Source organism: Vipera ursinii, assembly GCF_947247035.1.
Source record: "Vipera ursinii genome assembly, chromosome: 3".
Taxonomy (NCBI): Eukaryota; Metazoa; Chordata; class Lepidosauria; order Squamata; family Viperidae; genus Vipera; species Vipera ursinii.
Window position 1 is genome coordinate 114,219,881 of NC_139516.1, and position 22,682 is coordinate 114,242,562.

A 22,682-nucleotide genomic window follows, 5' to 3' on the forward strand; every position below is an offset into this window, starting at 1 on the left:
ACTCCACAGTACCAGCCCAATTTTGTTCAAGTGTGCTATTTTTTTGTATTTTAGTATTAAAGAAATGTGGTGTAATGGATAACTGATAAGTGGGAAGGAAAAAGGCTGAATTTTGGCTTAAATCTCTTATCTTGTTAATATTAACTTAAGGATGTATTAAGAAACTAAATTATTATCTCCTGTTGGTTTGGTTGCTAGCACTTCACTTTATGTTTTACTGAACAGCTGCTGGAGCGTATATTTAAATGCTGATTTTTATTGACAGAGTCTGGCAAAATAGTAATAGGGTGAGAGGTAGCAATATTTTCTTGTGTTTTTTGTAATGTTAACAATTACAAATGCAGCTAAGCAACAGTCATTCTATATGTTACTTCTTGTCCTGTCGTCTGGTGCTTTGGAGAATAGGTTGACTCCTTCTCTGTGACAGTCTCTCAAATATTGAAACTATGCTATCATGTCACCTCTAGTTCTTCTTTTCATTAGACTAGACATACCCAGTTCCTGCACTGAAGGGCTGTTCATCATATGTTTTAGCCTCCAGCTAATCATCATTGTTGCTCTTCTCTGCACCCTTTATAGAATTTCTGGATTAAATTAAATTAAATGTAAACATTTAAAACTATTCTGGGGTGTTCTGACTATTTCAGATCTTCTTTGGAAATTGAGAGACAGGATGGACCATGTTTACCCGTAGTGAACTTTCAGCCAATAAGTACTAATTCTTTTTAGCAATAGCTGTGCCCAGGGAATTGTCAGCCAGTTAGCATTTGCGTGCTTCAGAGAAACTAAAGAGGAAATAATATATGATGAATCTATGTTTTTGCTCGCTATAATGTCTGATCTCAGCCTCCTTAAAAGTATTGATGTTGTCATGTTAAGATTCCTGATATTTGGTTTGTTCGTCCAGTCCAGTCAATATTGCTATAATGGGAGAATTTGGGCTGGGAGGCGGGCCAGTTAGGACACTCCTAGTAGGACAGAGACTACCTCTTAAGAACATGGAAACAAAATCTATATACTATAATACAATTGATGGAGAAACCCAGAAAAACAGGATTTCCTTGTTTTCATAAGCTTAAAGCTACAGTGTCGTCTGATGGGTGCAGATGCATGTCATTTTGATCTGTACAACCATCTGAAAATTCTCTGACTGAAGGTGATTGAAAATTCATCCTCTTTAAACATTTCATTCCCGCTACATATTGTACTCGGTCAGCTAAGAAGTAAAAACTGTTTATTTATTGGTCCATGGTTTATTGTATAAAGAAAGATTAGGTGAATTTGCATAAAACATTAAGCCACACTTTATACTACACCAACCATGATGACAGTTTTTGTATAAAAGCTAAGCTCCTTGAGAAAGGCCCCGTAGAGGAATATTGCAGCATTTCATGGAATATATATTTCTGCCTTTAGACATTGATGTTCCAGATAACATTTTATGATTCAAGTATGAAATCCAAATTTGCTCCTTTTTTAAAATTCAAGAATGAATTGCAATTCACACTGCTTTCTAATGTTAAAAGGAACTAAAAAAAAATAGGCATTTTGTAGGAGCACCTTAAAGCTGCATTTTGCATGTTCGCTTTCTTTTCTTTAAAAAAAATGCCTTTTTCTTTCTTGCACCCCCCCTTCCCCCATTTTCCATATCTTTTCCTTGTTCATAATTTCCCAGGAAGTTTCTCATAAGATTCTCTTTTATGTTTGTGAGCATACAGAAACTAAGGTGTAGATGATAAGTCTGAGGTGATCATTAGAGGAACAGAAAGCATGGTTTGGAGATAAACAGTTGTCACTGATGTGTTTTAGGGTGGAGATCAGTGCTGAATAAGGAAAAAGAAAAATGCAGCCAAGATACCAAGGAGACCAATGGCTGTGAGCAGGGAGAACAGAGTGTGGTTTGAAGAGCTGCTCACAATTCTTGTTTTTGTGGGTTTAATAATCCGCTCCCTCTGGGTGAGGATGGCATCCCTGGCTCCAGTCCACTTGCCTGGCCCCTTCAAACGGAACTGAAAAGGGTTGCAGGGCCCAAAAAACATGGCCCAAGCTAGTATGGGATCCCACAACAGCAGTGAGAATAGATCTGGCTTTGATCCCAAGGCGGCAGCAAGCTCGTCCAGGTAATCAATGAAATCGGTTTGAATTGACTGACTGCGGCTGGTGCCAAACCTTTGTAGGTGGGGGAAATAAAGAGACAGTAGTTGAGAGGAGTTACAATTCTGTGATGGAAATAATTATTCCCTTTCTAATAGCAGACTGTCAATTCTACCCCTCCCACTTACCACATACAGTATCCATTGCATGAAGTGAATTAAAATGTTGGGGAATGTTATTAAAAGTAATGCTGTTAAAATGCCATGTTTTGATCACTTTATTGGATTATTTATATTTTAAAAAGTAAAAACCTTCAATTCTACATTTTGCATTCTCTTTCTTCCCTGCAGCGTTTTATGTCTGAACAGAAATAGTCACCACACAAAATTCTAAATGATAGAGTTAGAAACAAGAAAAACAAATAATAATAATAATAATAACACTGATGCTGCTATCCAGCCTCCTCACTAATCACCTGATAAGCTGCTGATATTGGGTTTTTCATTATTGATATGAAAACATTCTTAGTTATTTCATGGTGAGCAAATAAGAGAGCTAATTTCAATAAACTTAGAGAGAGCTTGGGAAGGATTCCATGGATGAGAATCCTCAAGGGGAAAACAACTCAAGAAGCTTGGGAAATTTTGAAAAGTGAGTTTATAAAAGCCCAGTCTAGCACAATACTAATGAAGAAGAAAAATAATAGCTCTCAAAAAACCCCAGCATGGCTGTATAAAGAACTCTCTGATAAGTTGAAAGACAAAAAGGACAATTATGAAAATGGAAAGAGGGGCACATAACTAAGACAGAATATCAGCAAGTAGCCCAAGCCTGCAAAGATGAAGTGAGGAAAGGTAAGGCTCAAAATGAACTTGCGACAAAAGTCAAAAATAACAAAAAAGCATGTAAAAAAAAGAAAAAAGTCAAGGAAACGATTGGTCCATTAGTGGGAGAAAGTGGCAAGAAGGTGACAAGCAACAGGGAGAAAGCAGAACTACTTAATTCATTTTTTGCATCTGTCTTTACATAAAGGGAAAAAACAGTCCAACCTATCAAAAACAGTACAATAGAAAAAGACTAGAAACACAAGTTAAGATAGGCAAGAAGATGGTAAGTGAGCACCTGTCCAGCCTAGAGGAGTTCAAATCACCAGGACCAGATGGATTACACCTCAAGGTTCTCAAGGAACTGGAAGATGTGATCTCAGAACCACTGAACTATATTTTTCAAAGATCCTGGAACACTGGGGAACTACCAGAGGACTGGAAAAGAGCTGATGTAGTTCCCATCTTTAAAAAAGGAAAAAAAAATAGATTCAGGAAACAACAGACCTATCAGCCTGACCTCAATATCTGGGAAGAGTCTGGAAAAGATAAACAAGCAACTAATCAGTGAGCACCTAGAGGCAAACAAAGTCATAACCAAAAGCCAAAATGGGTTTGTCAAAAAGAGATCATACCAGACCATTTTTTAACAAGATGACAAAATTAATGGACCAGAGGAATGTTGTGGATATAATTTATTTGGACTTCAGTAAGTAGATAAAGTATCTACCATTTAATAAAGTAGACCACAACTTTCTAGTAGATAAGATAGAAAAATATGGGTTAGAGAGTAGCATCACCAGATGGATTCATAACTGGCTGACCAACCGAATTCAACGTGTAGTCCTCAATGGAACAGCATCTACATGGAGGAAGTATGCAGTGGGGTACCCTAAGACTCTGTTTCAGGCCCAGTGCTCTTCAATATCTTCATTAATGATTTGGATGAGGGGATAGATGGGGAACTCATCAAATTTGCAGACGAGAGCAAGCTGGCAGGAATAGCCAACACTCCAGAAGATAGGCTTAAGATACAGAAGGATCTTGACAGACCTGAACATTGGGTGCTATCTAACAAAATGAAATATAATGGTGAAAAAAGTAAGCTTCTTGATTTAGGCAAGAAAAACTAAATGCACAGGTACAGTAGTAACTGTGAGAGGGATCTTAGAATCCTAGTGGACAATCATTTAAATATGAGCCAGCAGTGTGCTGCAGCTGCCCCAAAAGCCAACACAGTACTGGGCTGCATTAACAGAGTGATAGAATCAAGCTCATGTGAGGGGTTATTACCACTTTATAATGCCTTGGTAAGGCCATACTTGGAATAATGCATCCAGTTTTAGTCACCACGATGTAAAAAAGATGTTGATACTCTAGAACAGGGGTGTCAAACTCGCAACGTCACGCGACATGTTGTGACATACCATGACTTTTTTCCATTGCTGGCAATGGGGTGGGCATGGTTTTGGCATGTCACATCTGGCCCATAGACCAGCAGTTTGACACCCCTGCTCTAGAAAGAGTACAGAGAAGAGCAACAAAGATGATCAGGGGACTGGAGGCGAAAACATATAAAGAATCATTGCTGGAATTGGGTAAGTCTAGTTTGATGAACAGAAGGCCGAGGGGTGACATGATAGTATGTTCCAATATCTCAGGGGTTGCCATAAAGAAGAGGGAGTCAAGCTATTCTCCAAAGAACCTGAGGGCAGGACAAGAATCAATGGATGGAAACTAGTCAAGGAGAGAAGCAACCTAGAAATAAGGAGAAATTTCCTGACAGTTAGAACAATTAATCAGTGGAACAACCTGCCTCTAGAAGTTGTTACTGCTCCAACACTGGACCTTTTTAAGAAGAGATTGAACAACCATTTGTCTGAAATGGTATAGGGTTTCCTGCCTAAGCAGGTGGTTGGACTAGAAGACCTCCAAGTTCCCTTCCAATTCTATTCTATTCTATTCTATTCTATTCTATTCTATTCTATTCTATTCTATTCTATTCTATTCTATTCTATTCTATTCTATTCTATTCTATTCTATTCTATTCTATTCTATTCCATTCCATTCCATTCCATTCCATTCCATTCCATTCCATTCCATTCCATTCCATTCCATTCCATTCTATTCTATTCTATTCTATTCTATTCTATTCTATTCTATTCTATTCTATTCTATTCTATTCTATTCTATTGTTATAAACCCATGCCAAAGCATGTTTTCTGATATTTTTCTCAGTTAACTATTTTAAAAAATATTGCCCACTTAACTGTAGCAGAGATTAATAACGTATTTTCATGTTTAGTCCCATCAAATTTGTGGGAAGCTTTATAAGATGGAGAAGTATCTTCAAAATAAGGAAGATCCAGTCCTAACCATGCTGATGCCCAAATGTCAAAAAGTGTGTTGCGATGTCACAAGACAACTTCTGTTCTTTTCTACTTGCATGATGATATTGCATGCAAATATATAATGGACAATGCTTGCACATGCTTGCACCGTAACCATTACAACACAGGTTTCATTACTTGCTACCCCTTACCCTCTCTACATATGCCAATGCCTAGGAGAATCCTCTTACCACTTAATCCTTTTTTCATTTCTTTTAATGGTATCCGCCATCATGGCACGCTCTGAAGGCAGGAGACTTAACCCTAGAGGGGGAAAAAAGTTTGAATCTGCCTTTCAGAAGACATTACAGCAGAATAGTTATCTCAGTACAGTCCATTCCAGTTTTACACAAGGTATACACATGCACAAAATTGGTTTATAAATCACACTTGCCCTCCAAAAAGATAGAATCCTATTTTTCTTCCCAGTAATGTAAAAATCCTGGATGTGGTTGCTGTTGTTTTTATAATCATTACCATTGTCATCTATTTTTTCTTATAATTTTGGTAATAATATATAAAAATATATTTCATTCTTCTTAGAGAGAGCATGTAAAGTGGGTGACAACAGCAAAGAAAAATCTTAATATCACTTCATCTTACCATTTCTTCAATTGTGAGCCAGTTGCCAATGCCTGAATTGCAATCTCGTGACTATGAGGATAGTGCAATGGTCTTAAGTGTGAGTAACGGTAGAAGTCATAAGTCACTTTTACCAAAGCAATTGTAACTTTGAACTGTCATTAAACAAACGGTTGTAATTTCACATAGAATGCTCAGAATGGAGTTCCGGCATCTTTTTTGGGTGGAACCTTGTAGGGTAGGCAAGGCGGGTTGTATGACAAATATGAGTTCCAGCACCTTTTTCTTTTACAAAAAAAGCACTGCGCTATTGGCATCACTTTATATAAAATATTCATGTTCTTTATAATCTTACCTTTGAAGACTCTTGTAGCCCAGCGTGCCTGCAATTCTGAAGTGGGCATAATAGGCCCAAGGGGCTGGATGAGACCAATAACAGCCAAGGTTGGCTTCTCCAGATGAGGAGGGAAGACATGCTTATAGAGTGAGACACGATTATCTTCTACCTCAAGCACTGACTTCTCCAGGAAAGGGAATGCAACGCTGTAGCCTGTTGCAAAGATGACAATGTCTACATTCTCCACCATTGTCCCATCTTCAAATATGGCTGAGGTTTCTGTGAATTGCCGGACAAGTGGCTTCACGCTCACATATCCACACAGGATACGGCTTGGCAGGTCGTCATTGAACACTGGCTCTTTCATCAAGTACCTAAAATGTGCAAAACAATAGATGGAACAGTACTGCTAAGAAAAAATATATTATCACTTTCATAATACTTTGTACAATTCAATTTCATCATATTCAATGAAGAGAAGAGCATTTCCCAGAAGATAAACATTATCTTCCCTCAGGAACTCATTCTAGTTTTTTTAAGCCAATCTACACTAACATCGCTCTTTATTTTTGTAACATAACTCACTCTATACAAAACGGCTTTCCCCACCAAATTTTCATGACATCTCCCATTTTTCTTCTAAACTAATTTTAATGTCAGATATACCTGGCTCAGCTTGGGGTGGGGTGAGGGGCTCACAGGCATCCTCCATAAAAAAGAAGAAGGGGGAGAAGGAAGAAAGAAGAAAAGATAAAAAGGCAATAAAGCTTTGTGTACACATGATAGCAAATCGGGAGGGGGGGGAATGATAGGTGAAAAGGACCAGAGCAGCCAGATCCTGTTTGTACCAGCATCCCATGGCCAGGAACCCTGAGAAGTTTGTGGATTACCCCTCCCCCCACATCTCAGAGTTCCCAAAACATCTTGGCGAGCTCCGGTTGGCTGGAAACGGACTGTTCACTGGGTGTGTGTGTTATGTATTAAGCTTATTGCAACACCTAAAGCTGTGTATAAGAGTCACCACCAGGAGGCATTGAACTGTAACTGTTTTGGCGGGAAGCATTTTGGCGGGAAACAGAGGTTCAAACCGATTGGTTGGTTGAGTACCTGGCCAGGTACTGGCCAGGTATATATAAGAGTGCAGGTAGCCCCTATTCCCCAGTACAGTCCCTTCCACCAATAAAGAGCTGCTATGCTGTACTCATCGTCTCGGCGTCCTTCCTGCTCTCCAGAACTCACTACACAAAAGGGGGAATGGGCTGGGGGTAAACCTACACCTTATTTTTGTACCCAGCGAGCATGGACTTCAGAGCTGGCTTGACTTTACTGCAACCATCAAATGGAGTCGAAGGCTTTTCTTTCCTAAGGGATTGGATTGGCCAGGTCTGACATTTAAACTTAATTTTAAATGTTAAAATGTTTAACTAAAAACTAATGAAAAATGAAAAATGAAGCCAGTTTGGTCTAGTGGTTAAGGCATCAGGCGGGAAACCAAGAGATTGTGAGTTATAGTTCTGCCTTAGGCATGAAAGGCGGCTGGGTGACTTTAGGCCAGTCACAACCTCTTACACCTCGTGGGGTTGTTGTTAGGAAGAGGAACTTCAAAACTCTAGAATTTGTTTTGCAACATTTTCTCCCCCTTAATCCTGTAAGTGGAGGTGAGAGGAATTGTTGGAAAGATAAACATTTTTTAAAAGGATATTTCTCGCCTTGTCCCTGCATAGGTATAAATAACTCACTATTCGTTTTAATACCTACTGTACATCTGTACATACCTGAGCAACTGCACATATTGTTAATGTTCTTTTTTAAAAAAGAAACAAACCTTGAAAATGGAAGCTGGACACTTGGAGGCTTGATTTCCCACATAAATCAGTCTTTCTTACACAACTTTAGTATATACAGTACACTTGCAGTTAAGACAATTGAAAGACTATTAAGTCATTGAAAGGACACCACACTTGCTTCTCCTACATGCTCTAAGTCTAAGCCAATAAAGACTTGGCTGTTCCCCCAAGCATTTTGGGTGGGGACAGGGAGAGGCAGGGAGTGTTGAGTGAGCTCTGCTGTTGATTGGTTTTTATTGTTCTTGTCTCTGTTGGAGTTGGAATGTTTTCTGAAACTTCAGACAGTTGGATTATTGATTTTTGCTACTGGTTTTAATTCCTATATGTCTGTACATGCTTTATTCATGAAAGAGTCCTCATATTGCATTGCAAAAACACCCAGCAAAATGATACCCAAGAAATGAAAGAGATTTCAAGGACAGATGCTACTGCTGAATAAATCTCTGGAGGTCAGCAAGGCAACAAAAGTGCATTTCTCCTCAGATACCTGTTTTGAGGCACCAAACCATAGTTTTCATGATTGAACCATTGATTCATCTTCTGTTCTGTCATCCATTTCAAAACAAACCACGGGACAGAATTTCGGATAAAATTAATAAAGCGGGTGTGATAGATGGTGTCCCAGGGATAGCCCTTGTCATATACTCGACTCATCACCCAGGTGCCTCCTCTGGCACTGAGGACCACCTACAGAATCACAAGAGAAGGACTGAAAATTTTTAGTTTGACTCGATCCTTTTCCTGAAACCAATTTTCTTTTCATTAACCTACTACAACATTTGGGCATACAGTAGGTACATGATGATCCCACACGATCATTTCCCACTATAAATATGAACTTTTCTATACAGTAGTCTTCTGTTATTTTAATTGTTTAATTTCTGGTGGTGGTGACCTATAAAGCCCTAAATGGCTTGGGTCCGGGATATCTGAGGGAACACCTGCTGCCAGCATCAAGTTCCCTTCGTCCAGTGCACTCCCACAGGGAGGGTCTTCTCAGGGTGCCACCGATAAAAGATTGCCGGCGGATAACACCCAGGGGGAGGGCCTTCTCAGTGGGTGCGCCTGCCCTCTGGAACCAGCTACCCGTGGAGCTTAGGACTGCCCCCGACCTCCGTTCATTTCGCCGGGACCTGAAGACCTGGCTCTTCGAGCTCTCTGGCCCAGGCTGAGAATTTTAATTTGAATTTTAATTGGGGTTTTTATTTTTTCAGGGATTGATGTAATTTTTTTAATTGTTTTTAACTTTTGTATTCCTTGTTTTAAATACCCTGTAAACCGCCCTGAGTCCTTCGGGAAAGGGCGGTATATAAATCCAATAAAATAAATAAATAAATAAATAAATAAATAAATAAATAAATAAATAAATAAATAAATAAATAAATAAATAAATAAGAGGTGTTAATATTGTTTTGATTCTCAAAGGAACAGCTTTTTTCAACATAAATCTCAAAGCCATGCTGTAGGAGGGGGTGCTATAGATTTTAGCTCTTGATTATCTTATAATTCTATGCTTTACTGGTAGAGGTGTGGGATTTCAATATGTCCCACCTAGTGGATATTTCCTATGCAAATAAGTGATGAAAATAAAAATACTATAGAACCACAACACCAAGTCAGGGAATAGGCCAAAGTACATAAAACCTAGCAAATCTGGGGAGGGAAGGATAGAGATTCACTTTTCACCCCATGAGATTTCAATATCCAAAGAATTTCTGAAGTTCTGAGAAAAGGAAATGTTAGTACTCTGAAGCTATACTGTTGCTCAAAAACGAAGAGCACTTAATGTGGCCATAAGATCAGTGAGCGCTCAAAGATCTTAAACTTCCTTAGCTCTTTGAAAATACATTTCTCATTAAATTAGCTTGAAATAGATTTCTTAGCAATTCAAACACTTACAAAGTTGTAAAGTTTAGCTGGTTCCAATGAAGGTCATAATAGTTCATTGTTGTAACAAATTTCATAGTATGTGAGATTTGTGATGCAAGCAGTACATATTATTCAAACAGCAATGTATACAGGGAAAATTCAGGAACAAGATTAGCACTGTGAATTGGGCTGCGATATAATTTGTTTGAATTTGACAATTCACTTTTGCCTTTTTCTATGATGTTTGTCGTGAGACATTTAAAACTCACTTGTTTGCATTACTTTTTTTCCTGTGGTATATCTGTTTTCTACTTCTGGCACACTAAAATTAGAGAGGGAAGGGGAATTATCCTCCCTTCCCTGGTAATTTGTTAAGAATAGGTGGGATTATTTTAATTTGGCTGGCAAATGCAGAGTTTATTTCAGAATTATTACATGAGTCGAAGTGTTTGCACCGTTGAAAAGTGAAACCTCTTTTATCCACTCCAGGTGGTTTTGATGAAGCCAAGAATGAATTTGTTTTGCTTTCCACTAACTAGATTGGGTTTTATGTTTTGGCAAATGGATTCTACAATTCAAGAAATGCAGAAATCTTTCTTTTTGTAAGAAACTGATGGATGCATGATCCAATATCATCTTACTCTTGTTTCAAGGATCCCTTCTAACCATTTGTTCTTGTAAAAAAACCCCCAGGAATATGGTATGCATTTTTTATATTTAAACCTATATTTTTCTGTATGCTTTTCACTTTCCCTATTCCTGTTCCCTTGGTGTGTGTTTCTGTGTGTTGTGTGTCTCTGTTTGTGCATGTCCTTTTCGAATTGAGTCATCTACTTTCATGCTCTGGGCCTACTGCAAAATCTTAAGACCACATCTGAAATATTATAACCTCCTCCAAACAACCTATTTTCCCTTTACCTTCTTTGCTTTCTTGCAGATCTCCACAGCAATGTCAGCAGCTGAATTTCCCATTCCAATGATCACAACAGTCTTCCCTTCAAATCCTTCTGAATCCTTGTAATTTTGGCTGTGGAATGAATTCCCCTTGAACTTTTCAAAACCTGCCATGAAGCAAAGCACAACTGTAGTCCAAGAATTTTAGGCTGCAAAAATTGGTTTTGATATACCAGATTTTAGAATCTACAGTGTGTGGGATTTGGGGTTTCATACTCAAGTTTGGTTACATGTGACTACTTTAGTTGAAGAAAGAAGCAAACAATTCACGCAATCGTCTTATCTTTTGAGGGAGGAAAAATGAAGTGAAAATATTTAGAAGTATCTTATTTCTAAACCATTTTTTTAATGTCACTAGAAATTAATGTAATGCACAAGAAAATATTAAGCTAAATATACACATTATTTCATGCAACTATTTACAAACAGGGCTTTTTTTCTCATAGAATGCTCAGAACGGAGTTCCGGCACCTTTTTTGGATGGAACCTTGTAGGGTAGGCAAGGTGGGTTGTATGACATGTGTGAGTTCGGGCACCTTTTTCTTTTACAAAAAAAGCACTGTTTACAAATATAATTATGTGAACTCATAGTCTTCTATCCCAATGACATGTTAAAGACCAAACTTGAAACAAAGTGCTGGTGCCTTGTTCCCCTCTGCAGCAGATGGGTGAGCTTCAGCAGGCAGTTGTGAATAGGGAAACAGGAAGGAGAAAAAGTGTGCCATCCCTTCTGATGAGACCTGCCCAGTGTCAATGCTTGCATTTTGTTTGAACTGTCTCATTTATCGGAACCGTGACATCCAGTATGACTGACTCTAGCATAGCTCTCATCTTCCTCAGAGCATACAAGCTCCACAACCACGTCACTGGGGGTTGTTGTTATTTAATTTTTGTCAGATGATGGGTACGTATTTATCCCAGGCTTGTTTAAATTCAGTTACTGATGATTGACTCGCTACCTCCGCTGGAATTTGGCTCCAAGCTTCCACTACTCTTTCTGTGAAGCAATACTTTCTAACATCACTTTTGAACTTCCCTCCTGTCAGTTTGAGGTTATGCTCCGGGTTCTTGATTAAAAATCAATTAATATTGAAAATACTGCCTTCTACAACCTTATTCACACTCTTAATATATTTAAAGCCTTGGTGGAGCAGTGGGCTAATGCCTCCTTAAGTAACACCAGCTGCCTGCAATTAGTGCAGGTTCGCATCCCACCAGGCTCAAGGTTGACTCAGCCTTCCATCCTTCCGAGGTAGGTAAAATGAGGACCCAGATTGTTGGGGGCAATAAGCTGACTTTGTAATAATGCCGCTTGGGGTGTGTGTGAAAGCCCTAATAAGCAGGCATATACATAGAATGAAGGCTACTGCTAAGCTTGTAAGCCGCCCTGAGTCTTCGGAGAAGGGCGGGATATAAATGGAATTAAAATAAAAGAAATAAAAAATAAAGGTTTCAGTCATGACCTCCCTTTTCCTTCTGTGCTCCAAGCTGTACTTATTCACTTCCTTCAATCTCTCCTTATATGTAAAAAAATATAATCTATAAAAACTATAATCAAATATAAAAAGCTAAGTAAAATACTGTTTCTGATTACATTTTTCAGGTCTGTAACATTTTCTTTTCCATTTCCAAATGCATCTGTGTGCCAAGCAAAGAATCAGGTTCTTTGTTATGTATCATTTACAACAAGGGTCCCCAACCCACGGGCCATGGTACTGGGCCGTGGCATGCCAGCAACCGGTCTGCAAAAACAAGCAAAGCCCCATCCATGGGATGCAGGCAGCACCCAAAACAACACACCCTGTCTCCATGGAATCGATCCCTGGTGCCCAAAAGGTTGGGGACCTCTGATTTACAAGATATAATTAAGCATCATCCCACATTTCAGCATGATCCATGGCTATTTCATTGGTCTCTATAACAGAGCTGAATTTATCTCAGCCCCAATCTCTGGATCCGTGGACTCCAACTAGAATGTGCTTTTCCCAAACATTTGCAAAAACATTCAGAGTTTCAATGTTCTGTTAAGCCAAGGCATACCAGGAAAAGAATTCAGCGGAGTATATGCTTCTATCTGATGTCCTGTGCAGATCATGACAGCATCAAAGGTGAAGGATTCCTGCTTTCCATCTTTCTCTACAATCACATTCCATTGGCCAGTAGTAGAGAAATCTTCGCATTTTTCTACATGGACAACTGGAGACTAATATAAAAACCGAGAAAGGACACAGTTATTGTATACAGTAATTGTTGGCTGCTAGAATGGCTTATCTCATTTTGTTTCTTTGAATGCTTATGAAGTTAAAGAACAAGTCTGGGATTTACATAATGGCCACGTTTGGTGTGAATTTCTTCAGCCAGGAGAAATGACAAGGCTGATTGATTGGAACTGGGTTTACAGATTTTATGTGGAAGAAATTAAGGTGAATTCCCCTTGCAGCCAGTTTTATCTCTCACCGAGTGTCACCTGCCAGTGAGGAATAAATTCACCCATCATTCTTCTGGTGGAATGGAGGAAGCAGAGATTTTTGAGTGTTGCAGCAGTGCACATTTTGAGAACAAGGGGCACTGTGAAAAAATTATCGAGACACTAGGGAGCAAACTCACAGGCCCTCTTTAAAAATAACAGGGAGCCTGCCTAAAAAAACAGAGCCTCCCACAGTCTCTTGAGAAGTACCACTTGCTAGAAGATTAGCACAAAATCTCTGCAAGAAAAGCTCACCTTGCCTTGCTTGGCCCAGGCTCCTCTGCCAAAAAGAAAGGTAAGTTGAGTGCTGCTTGGCCCTAGAGGTGAATGGTCCCTCAGGTGGCTGGATGGGAAGTTGGCTGAGGCCTACAAGCTATAACTTCCCTCCCTGCTCTAGTAACTTCTTTAGGCTCCCTTACATCACTGAAACGCCAGATAGCAGGACTTTGGCCTGGGGGAATCCCAAGGGACAGAGAGCATCAAGTCCCTCGAGGGTGGGAGAGGCCTGGAGCAGGTGGGCCTGAGTCTGCGCTAGGCTTCTAAGGATCTCTCCCACCTCGAGGAACCCAGTTCTCCACTTAACAATCTGCACGTTCATTTAATGATTCATTGGGGAGAGCAGGGATGGGAGGCCATTAGACTTGACATCTCACTTAACGACCATTGCGACTTGCAATTGTATGGCATAAAAATGTATTTTTGCCCTGTTTTTATAAATAACTCAAGTTGGTGAACATACCTAATATTCATTCTCTTCTCCTCCTATTTTCCCAACAACAACAATTGGGAGGTAAGTTGGGCTGAGAGTGAGTGGCTGGCCTGAAGTCACCTGGCTAACTTTTAAGCCTAAAGTGGGACTAGAACTGAAAGTCTCCTGGGTTCTAGTTTGGTGCCTTCACCACTTGATTAATTAGATAGATAAACTAGATTAAGTGGAATTACTTAGATTGGGAACTTTGCCAGTCAAGAAGGAGATCTGCAACCAGAGAAGGACAGGGCTGCACTCTTTTTCAGAGTTCAAGTGCTGTGTCTGTGCTTGATGGTAAACAAATACACCATCAAAGGGATGTCTTTTACAGTTCTGATTATTTCATTAACTGCTCCTCTGTATTAAAACAATGGTTATTTTCTCAGTTATATGTTTTACCTGGTTAATAAACTACTGTACTTCATTCTACTTAGAGCTGCCTTGGTTTATTTAAACTGGTAAATTGATATCAATACATAATGTACATGTCATTCATGTAGTCATCTGAGATATACAATGTGCTTACTGCTACGACAGAGATGCTTTCCATTTTCTTTTATTTAAATCAGTGTTTTTCAAGTGCTGGCTGGAAAATTCTGGTAGTTGAAATCCACACATCTTAAAGTTGCCAAGTTTAAAAAACACTAATTTAAACAGTACTCGTATGATGCATCCATATGGCCACTTGGGAATTCAATCACACCCACCTTGAATCTGATATATTTGAGCAGATCAAAATGTTTTGCATACAGTCTCAAATATTCCAGGAACTTTGCATTGTGCAGAAAGTTTGGAAAGTTATCCGGCATTGGAAAGTCACTGAAGCAGCTCATCTCTTTGGAGGAATTACTGGTGAGTGATCTGTAGATACTTGCTCTTCTTTCCTCTACAGTTTCCTAAAGAATATAAAAAGAACATTTTCCCCCAATATTCTCTACAAAGAACGCCACCATGTATGACCTTAATACTGGTTCTTTAGTACTGTATCTCTTAACATCAGTTCTCGACAATGAACAAGAGCCAAGCTTCATTCTGCATTCTAGCAAATATTGATCACAGACCTAACTTTTGACTTGAACTGATTGCTCACATTTATTTATCTGCATTCTTCCTATAAAAAAATGAACTTAGACCCAAATCTATCCAGGTGTATACTGTCAAAATTGCAAGAATCTGAGCTTTGTTTAATTTAACTATCCAAAAAATATTTCAGAAATTAAGGACTTGATCTATGGGAAACAGAGACTACCTATAGTAAAAGAGTATCTCTTTCCTTCAAATGGAAAGCCATTTAACTATAAGAAGTGCCTTGTTTTAGAAACAATATGGAGGATTACTTATAGTACTCTTAGTGATCTGAGAAAAATGTTTGTTTTAAAAAGCACACTTGGCAACAAGTAACTCATAGAATGCAGTCATATATTCAATTCTGGATGAGAGGCTAGAATATTTCATTAGTAACTGTCAGTAATAATAGGTGGTATTGATTAAACACTAAGACATTAGCTGAGTTGCAGTGTTGAGAAAGATGCATCAAATCTTTGTAATATTGAAAATAAAAAGTGATCTTGTTTTGAGGCAATATTTTCATGCTAGCAGGACTCCAGGCAGATTTGCCTAATGAAGGAGTATTTATTGGGAATTTTTGAGCAAGTATTACTGTGTGATGAGGAAGACCTGAAAGATCAGGTTAGGGACAGATCATCATGGAGCAGATGTATCTCCGTAGTTGGCTAAAGGTAAGTAATGACTTAATGGTGCATAATCGCTCAATTACTGTAATGAAATGGAACTACTACTAGTATGCAGTTCCTGGGGAGGGGGGGGGGCTGGAAAGTTCATTTATATTTTTCAAACTACTACTAGTATGCAGTTCAGGGGGGGCTGGAAAGTTCATTTATATTTTTCATGCAATGCACAAAGTAATAATAATAATAAAAAAAAGTTGGAAGGGACCTTGGAGGCCATCTAGTCCAACCCCCTGCTAAGGCAGGAAACCCTATACCATTTCAGACAAATGGCTGTCCAGTTTCTTCTTAAAAACTTCCAGTGTTGGAGCATTCACCACTTCTGGAGGCAGGTTGTTCCACTTGTTAGTTGTTCTAACTGTCAGGAAGTTTCTCCTTAGTTCTAGGTTGCTTCTCTCCTTGACTAGTTTCCATCCGTTGCTTCTTGTCCTGCTTTCAGGTGCTTTGGAGAATAGCTTGACTCCCTCTTCTTTGTGGCAGCCCCTGAGGTATTGGAACACTTATATCATGTCACCCCTCATCCTTCTCTTCATTAAACTACACATACCCAATTCCAGCAACCGTTCCCTGTATGTTTTAGCCTCCAGTCCCCCAATCATCTTTGTTGCTCTTCTCTGTACCCTTTCTAGAGTCTCGACATCTTTTTTACATCGTGGTGACCAAAACTGGATGCAGTATTCCAGGTGTGGCCTTACCAAGGCATTGATTCTATCCCTCTGTTAATGCAGCCTAGCACTGTGTTGGCTTTTTTGGCAGCTGCAGCACACTGCTGGCTCATATTTAAGTGATTGTCCACTAGGACTCCGAGATCCCTCTCACAGTTACTACTATCGAGCAACCTGTGCATTTGTATCTTTAGTTCAACTCTATTAAAGGCTCAGCCCAAAGCCAACTAGAATTAGACATAACATTCGATTTCAGGCTCTCTCTCTATATATAAAAATGTTGTTTTTTTATACACAGTTAACATCATGCTGGTTTGGTTCTTAGGACCAATTATTGATGAATGTTATGCTGACAGGAGAGGGCTTTAGACTTTTTTTGCATGCATCATACATCCAGTCCACATAAACAGGGTGAGGGTTCAAGCATGCAGTTGTGGTCATTTTAACTTTTTTGACCCCTCCTGTTTGCCTGTGCCCTGGGGAAGACTGTCTGAGAGATACAAATTCCTAGATTAACCTCTACATTCAGTTCATAAAAGGTTTTACACAACGTCAACATTTTTCCTAGGGTTGCTGTCAGATTTAGAACAATAATCTGTCTAGGATTCTTTATCTTTTGAAGAGGAAAATTCCTAAGAGGATTTCATTACTCCAGTTTTTCAAACTTTGTCTGCATATTATACTGTACTTGTTTCTATAAGAAAGCAATTAAAAATTTTCTATCTACTTACTGTGAATCGCCATAGGCCACCAATGTCACTGCTTTGCTCAAAACAGGTGGGTTCATGGCCTTCCTCCAGGCAAGCTTTGATGGATGTCAGCCCACTAACTCCAGAACCAATAACTGCTATTCTCTTTGACATGGTCCCTACAATACAAAATGATCAGGAGAATTCTTCTAAAGCAGGGGATCCCAAATCAAATCCCTCCTTCAAATCTAAAGGCTTCCAATGAATGTTATTAACTCAAGACGGTAGCTTGGCCAATTTGTTATATTAATATTGGGTAGAAGTTATAAAAATTATCTTAGGAGTTTGCTGTTAACAAATTCTATTAATATTTTTTCTTAACACTTACAAAGCGCTCAATAAGCCAAGATGTCTGCTTTTGCCAGAAACACCATGACTAAAAAAAATCACTGAACCTATGCTTTAAGCATGAACCTTTGCTTCATAAAAGCTCAGATCCTTTGCCCAGGTAATTTCAATTTCTTTCTCTTCTGTTCCTCCCATCCTTTAACAAATCTTGCAGATAACTAATATGTCTTGAACCTCATACTCTGGACATATTTACCTAATTACAAAGAGTTTTAGAAAATATAGACACATTGCCTGTCAAGGAACCTGCAGGATATGAAAACTTTATTTTGACAAGATAAATAGAAAATCAGAAAAATAAGACTTTAAAAATTCTTTGCTATATATGGAGAATCAGGGAGAAAGAACTAAATACTGGAAAAATGGCTCTGCAGTCTGAGAAGCTTTGAGGTTTTATATAAAGAGAAAACTTTGCAAATAGGAGGAAGAAAATCCAACCACTTCACCACCACCCCTGCCGTGCTTCTAGTTCTCTTCTATCAAAAGAGATGTTTTTCCTGATTTATTTATTTCCATCTGTGAATAGGTCATCTCTTCTTATTTTTTCATGCCCCTTTTTCTTCTCATCCTTTCTTCTATTGGCTGAATGGATAAGTGGCCATGATGAAAGGCAGCAATATAAGAATGAAAGACAGAACAAATTAATTCAGGGATGCTCTAACCATGGCCAGTGTCATGGTTCCGACAGATGAAACTCTTCAAAGAACTTCGAGGCATTGTTTACCTTAAAGTATTTTTATTCGAATAGCATAGCATCGGCACGTACATAGTCGAAGCCAACATCTGAATTCCCCTCCCCTGAACACATAGTATCAAAGCACAATTCCCTCCTCTAATTAACAGTCATAAATCACATTCTCCAATTAGTTTGAAATGCAGACTTTCCCTCCAGTTCTCCAACCCGCCATTTCTTATCATCTCTTATTTCAAATAGCCTTGAATTATGCACTACTATGCTATTGTTATGTCCAACTAATTCCCATACACATTCTACCTCCTCCCCCCCTGCCCCTCAGTATCAACTAATTCTAACTCTAAGAGTAACACACAAGTTAAAGCAAAAGGCTGCCTCTCCCTATGTTGCCAAAGCCAGAACATTCGATGTTAGCAGCGTTGACAGCCAGTCTGATGCAGGTATTTCTGATATCTATGAGTAGATTTTGTAAAGGCTACTTTGAGGAAAGTGCCACTTATGAACCCAAGTTGCTAATGTAGGAATGCAAGAGGATATTCAAGATCATTGGGTGCAACTCTCAGAGTCTGAGAGTGTTGAATGGAATTTTAAGAGCTTCAGTTAGATTCCCACAAGGGGAATTTTAGGTGGCATTCCAAAGTATTTGGGGAAAATCTTAAATAGCCTTCACACCAACCCATCATGTGATTTGTAATGCCATTCCAAAGACTGACATCCAAATCATAATGTGGACTCAGTAAGCATCATGTGAACAGATTGGAAAGAAACTGACAGATTCATCCCAAACTGGGATGAACCATGTTCATCTGGGTATCCACTTTCTCTTCATTCTGCAATAACAGAAAGCTTGAAGTGCTTCTACAAACTTGGCTTCCTTCCTCTTTCTTTTTTTTTAAAAAAAATCTTTCTTCCCATTTACTGTTGTGCGCTCATTTATTTGACTGTCTTTTTTTATTCTTTTAGCCCTTTTATGCAATGTTTTTCCAATTCTTCTAATTCCTTCCTGCCCCACTTCTCCTGCCCAAGGCACTAATAGCTCAAAGGTTTTCACTCTTCTAGAATTCATAACCCAACTGGGTATATATTACTCTAACACACAATGTAGTTTGTTTACTTTTGTGTTTTATGCTAACAGATACACTGTGGATATTATATTATGCCCATTGTCCTTGTCATTTTCATTGTCATAGTAAGACATGGATCCTATGCATAGTGGAAGAACTCTGCAATTTTTGCACATATAGACTCTCACTGCCATTGACACTCAAGAACATGGGGCAAGGATACCTCTTCTATCCACTTACATGTCTGCATACATGGAATGAATTGAATTGTTCTGATACAACTGTTCTCCTAGCTTTCTTTTTGGAACTAGCCTTATAGGACATTTTGATTTACCATTTCCATTATCCATGGCAATTATAATACTTAGTATGGATGAATTCATCAAATATCTGTTGCTATACTTATTCAAGTTTGGAACTGAAGAATAGATATTATCTAAAAGAGCCTTGGTGGAGCAGTGGGCTAATGCCTCCTTAAGTAACACCAGCTGCCTGCAATTAGTGCAGGTTCGCATCCCACCAGGCTCAAGGTTGACTCAGCCTTCCATCCTTCCGAGGTAGGTAAAATGAGGACCCAGATTGTTGGGGGCAATAAGCTGACTTTGTAATAATGCCTCTTGGGGTGTGTGTGAAAGCCCTAATAAGCAGGCATATACATAGAATGAAGGCTACTGCTAAGCTTGTAAGCCGCCCTGAGTCTTCGGAGAAGGGCGGGATATAAATGGAATTAAAATAAAAATAAATAAAATAAAAAAATTATCTAAGAAATATTAAATATTTATTGACCAAAATCAGGTAGATGGGGGAGAAAGAGTAAAAGTATACAGAAATATTCAATACTCTGCAAGAAAGGATTCTACAGCTCATATCTTACATACACTACTTTTGATTAAGCTTAAATATTAGGCTTTGCTATTCACGCATTATTGTTATATCAACTTATCAAACTCTGCAATACTTTTTTTTCAGGCTGCCACTAATACATATAAATTAGACTTATCGCCATATAACATAGTCAGCAATTATGCACTAGCTTCAAGAAAAGAAAAAAAATACGAAATGGAGTTAAGTAAACCATAACACTGGAAAATTGAGTCCCGCTGTGTCTGCTTTATAGTTATAGAGAACAGCTGCAGAGGGCTCGGATTTTGAATGGAATAAAAAGAGTTATAATCCTTTCTCCAATGCTGTCTTTCAATTCATCTAGCGGTGTGCATGTTTGTGTAAGTAAGAGACAGGTTTTAGTGGTTTCTTCCACTTGCTTGCTATTTCCATCAAACAGGAATTGTTCATCTTTCCTTCTAGACTTTTTTTTAAACTAGGATGAACTGAGAAAAAGTATAGTAGAGAAGGAACAGTTCTTACCTGGTGTCTGTCTTCTAGAATAAGCTAATTGTCCCTTTAGTGTCTGGAGGAAAATTGACACTGACAAGCAAGGTCCAGAGAGCTTTAAACAAACAGGCAAAACCTGATGTGTTTTTCTATTCCACTGGCAAAGACCCAGAGGGCTATGAATTTAGCCAGATCCCTTCTACCCTGCCTTTTTTTTATTGAGACATTACATGTATCAAATGATAAATAGAGTTTAGTTGTCATATAAAGTTTATGTGTTCTGGGAGGGAGACTTTTAAAAAATGCAAGTTTAACCAAGAATCAAAATTGGCACATTTTCTGGAATGAAGAAGCAGTAAGTATCCAACACTTGCTTATTTAATCCTTCTCTCCACAAACCATTGAATAGCCACAAATATTAGATTAAGTCCATGTATAAAGCAGCAGCTAAGATGAAAGTGGTTGAGAAAATTCTGTTTTCTTTCCCTGAGATGATAGTTCAACCTTTTTCAAACCAGAAGGACAGTTATTGTATTACAGAAGAAAACCCCTAGATCAGTTTTATACTGGACATTCAGGTTAAGCAAATTCTAGCTAGAAGCAAAGCCACTATTATTTACTGTGCCAGAACCTAATCTAATGTAACATATATTTGTACCCTTTTCTATTACTGCATCTTTTACTAGCACCCTAACAGATTTTTGGCTCAGCATTCTCGGCACTCTCTGGGTGGTTTACAGTGTAAAAGCATTATTTGCATACTGCCCCCAACAATCTGGGTCTCATTTTACCGACCTCAGAAGAATGGAAGATGAAAAGCTGATGAAAATTTGATAAAGCAAATTAGAGATCAAAGTCAATCGCATATAAAAAGGTTATATAATGCTCTTATAGAGATTGATTCAGAATCGGAGTTAGTTAAAGATTGTATGATAAAATGGCCTCAGAATATTCAAGAGCCCATAATGATGGATACTTGGGAAAAAATTTGGATTAGAAATATAAAATTTATGCAAGCACAAAACCTAAGAGAGAATTTTTACAAGATGTTTTATAGATGGCATTTAGATTCTAAAAAGTTAGCATGTATGTATCCAAATCAACCACCTACTGTAAGTGTTGGAGATGTGGTAGTGAAGAGGCAACTTATTATCATATATGGTGGACATGTAAAAATGTTAAAGCCTTTTGGATAAAAATATGGTGGATTTTTCAGAAGGTTTTTAAGAAAAAAATAAGATTTCCTCTGCAGCTATTCTTATTGGGGATTATTTCGGATTGTACTGTTATAAAAACTAAATTAATGTTACACTTAATAACGGCAGCCAGACTTTTGGTGGCACAACATTGGAAGAAAGAAGATTTACCTACAATAGAACAATGGATACTTAAAGTAATGGACGTAGCTGAAATGGCAAAAGTTTCAGCATATTTGAAAGAACAATCACAAGAAAAATATATTTTGGAATGGAAAAGATGGATTGATTATATTCAGAACAAATACGGGACTAAAAAGTTTTAAATAGCATATGAATAATTTTTACAATTATAGAAGTGTTATTATAATTACCGGTACTTTAGTTTTGTTATAAGGGAGTTAAAGGGTGGAAGGTTTGTTAACGTTGTAATAGATATTTAGCATATGTTTGCATAAGATTGCTATATGTAATACCCTGTATTCTGCTTTGGGAAGTCCGGGGAGGGGGGAGGGAAGGGGGGAGGGTTGATGGGGAGGGGGGGTTATTATTAAAAATTTTGTAAAACTTTTCAATAATAAAAAAGAAGAATGGAAGACTGAGGCAACCTTGAGCCACTCAGGATCAAATTGCAGGCTATGGGCAGTTTGCCTGCAATACTACAATTTAAACACTGCACCACCAGGTCTTCTAGAGAACAAACTGGCTCAACAAGGCAGCTTTTCAATGTAATAGGATTCCTCTAAGTAGAACTTGCGTCTCTTTTCCCACTCT

The 22,682-nt window shown here is 38.4% G+C and overlaps 1 protein-coding gene across 1 annotated transcript; it reads right to left on the reverse strand.

The window, feature by feature from the left end:
• Positions 1 to 1,741: 1,741 nt before the first annotated feature.
• Positions 1,742 to 20,928, reverse strand: LOC310637203 (dimethylaniline monooxygenase [N-oxide-forming] 2-like). The gene is made up of 9 exons (XM_083357545.1): positions 20,746 to 20,928; positions 17,257 to 17,393; positions 14,820 to 15,008; positions 12,938 to 13,100; positions 10,862 to 11,004; positions 8,562 to 8,761; positions 6,246 to 6,601; positions 5,500 to 5,572; positions 1,742 to 2,169 (listed from the first exon to the last, which is right to left on the reverse strand). Exons 2-9 carry the CDS (start codon positions 17,386 to 17,388, stop codon positions 1,818 to 1,820), a joined length of 1,608 nt encoding a protein of 535 aa, XP_083213671.1. The 5' UTR covers positions 17,389 to 17,393; positions 20,746 to 20,928; the 3' UTR covers positions 1,742 to 1,817.
• Positions 20,929 to 22,682: the final 1,754 nt, after the last annotated feature.

What these genes read in the sequence shown, in the direction of transcription:
- LOC310637203 (XM_083357545.1), bottom strand. Translation starts at nt 17,388, where the DNA reads ATGTCAAAGAGAATAGCAGTTATTGGTTCTGGAGTTAGTGGGCTGACA. An exon ending in TCAAATATATCAGATTCAAG is followed by an intron (nt 13,101 to 14,819) that starts GTGGGTGTGATT and finishes TTTTTATATTAG; the next exon opens with TCTCCAGTTGTCCATGTAGA. An exon ending in TCTGCAAGAAAGCAAAGAAG is followed by an intron (nt 8,762 to 10,861) that starts GTAAAGGGAAAA and finishes GTGATTCTGTAG; the next exon opens with GTGGTCCTCAGTGCCAGAGG.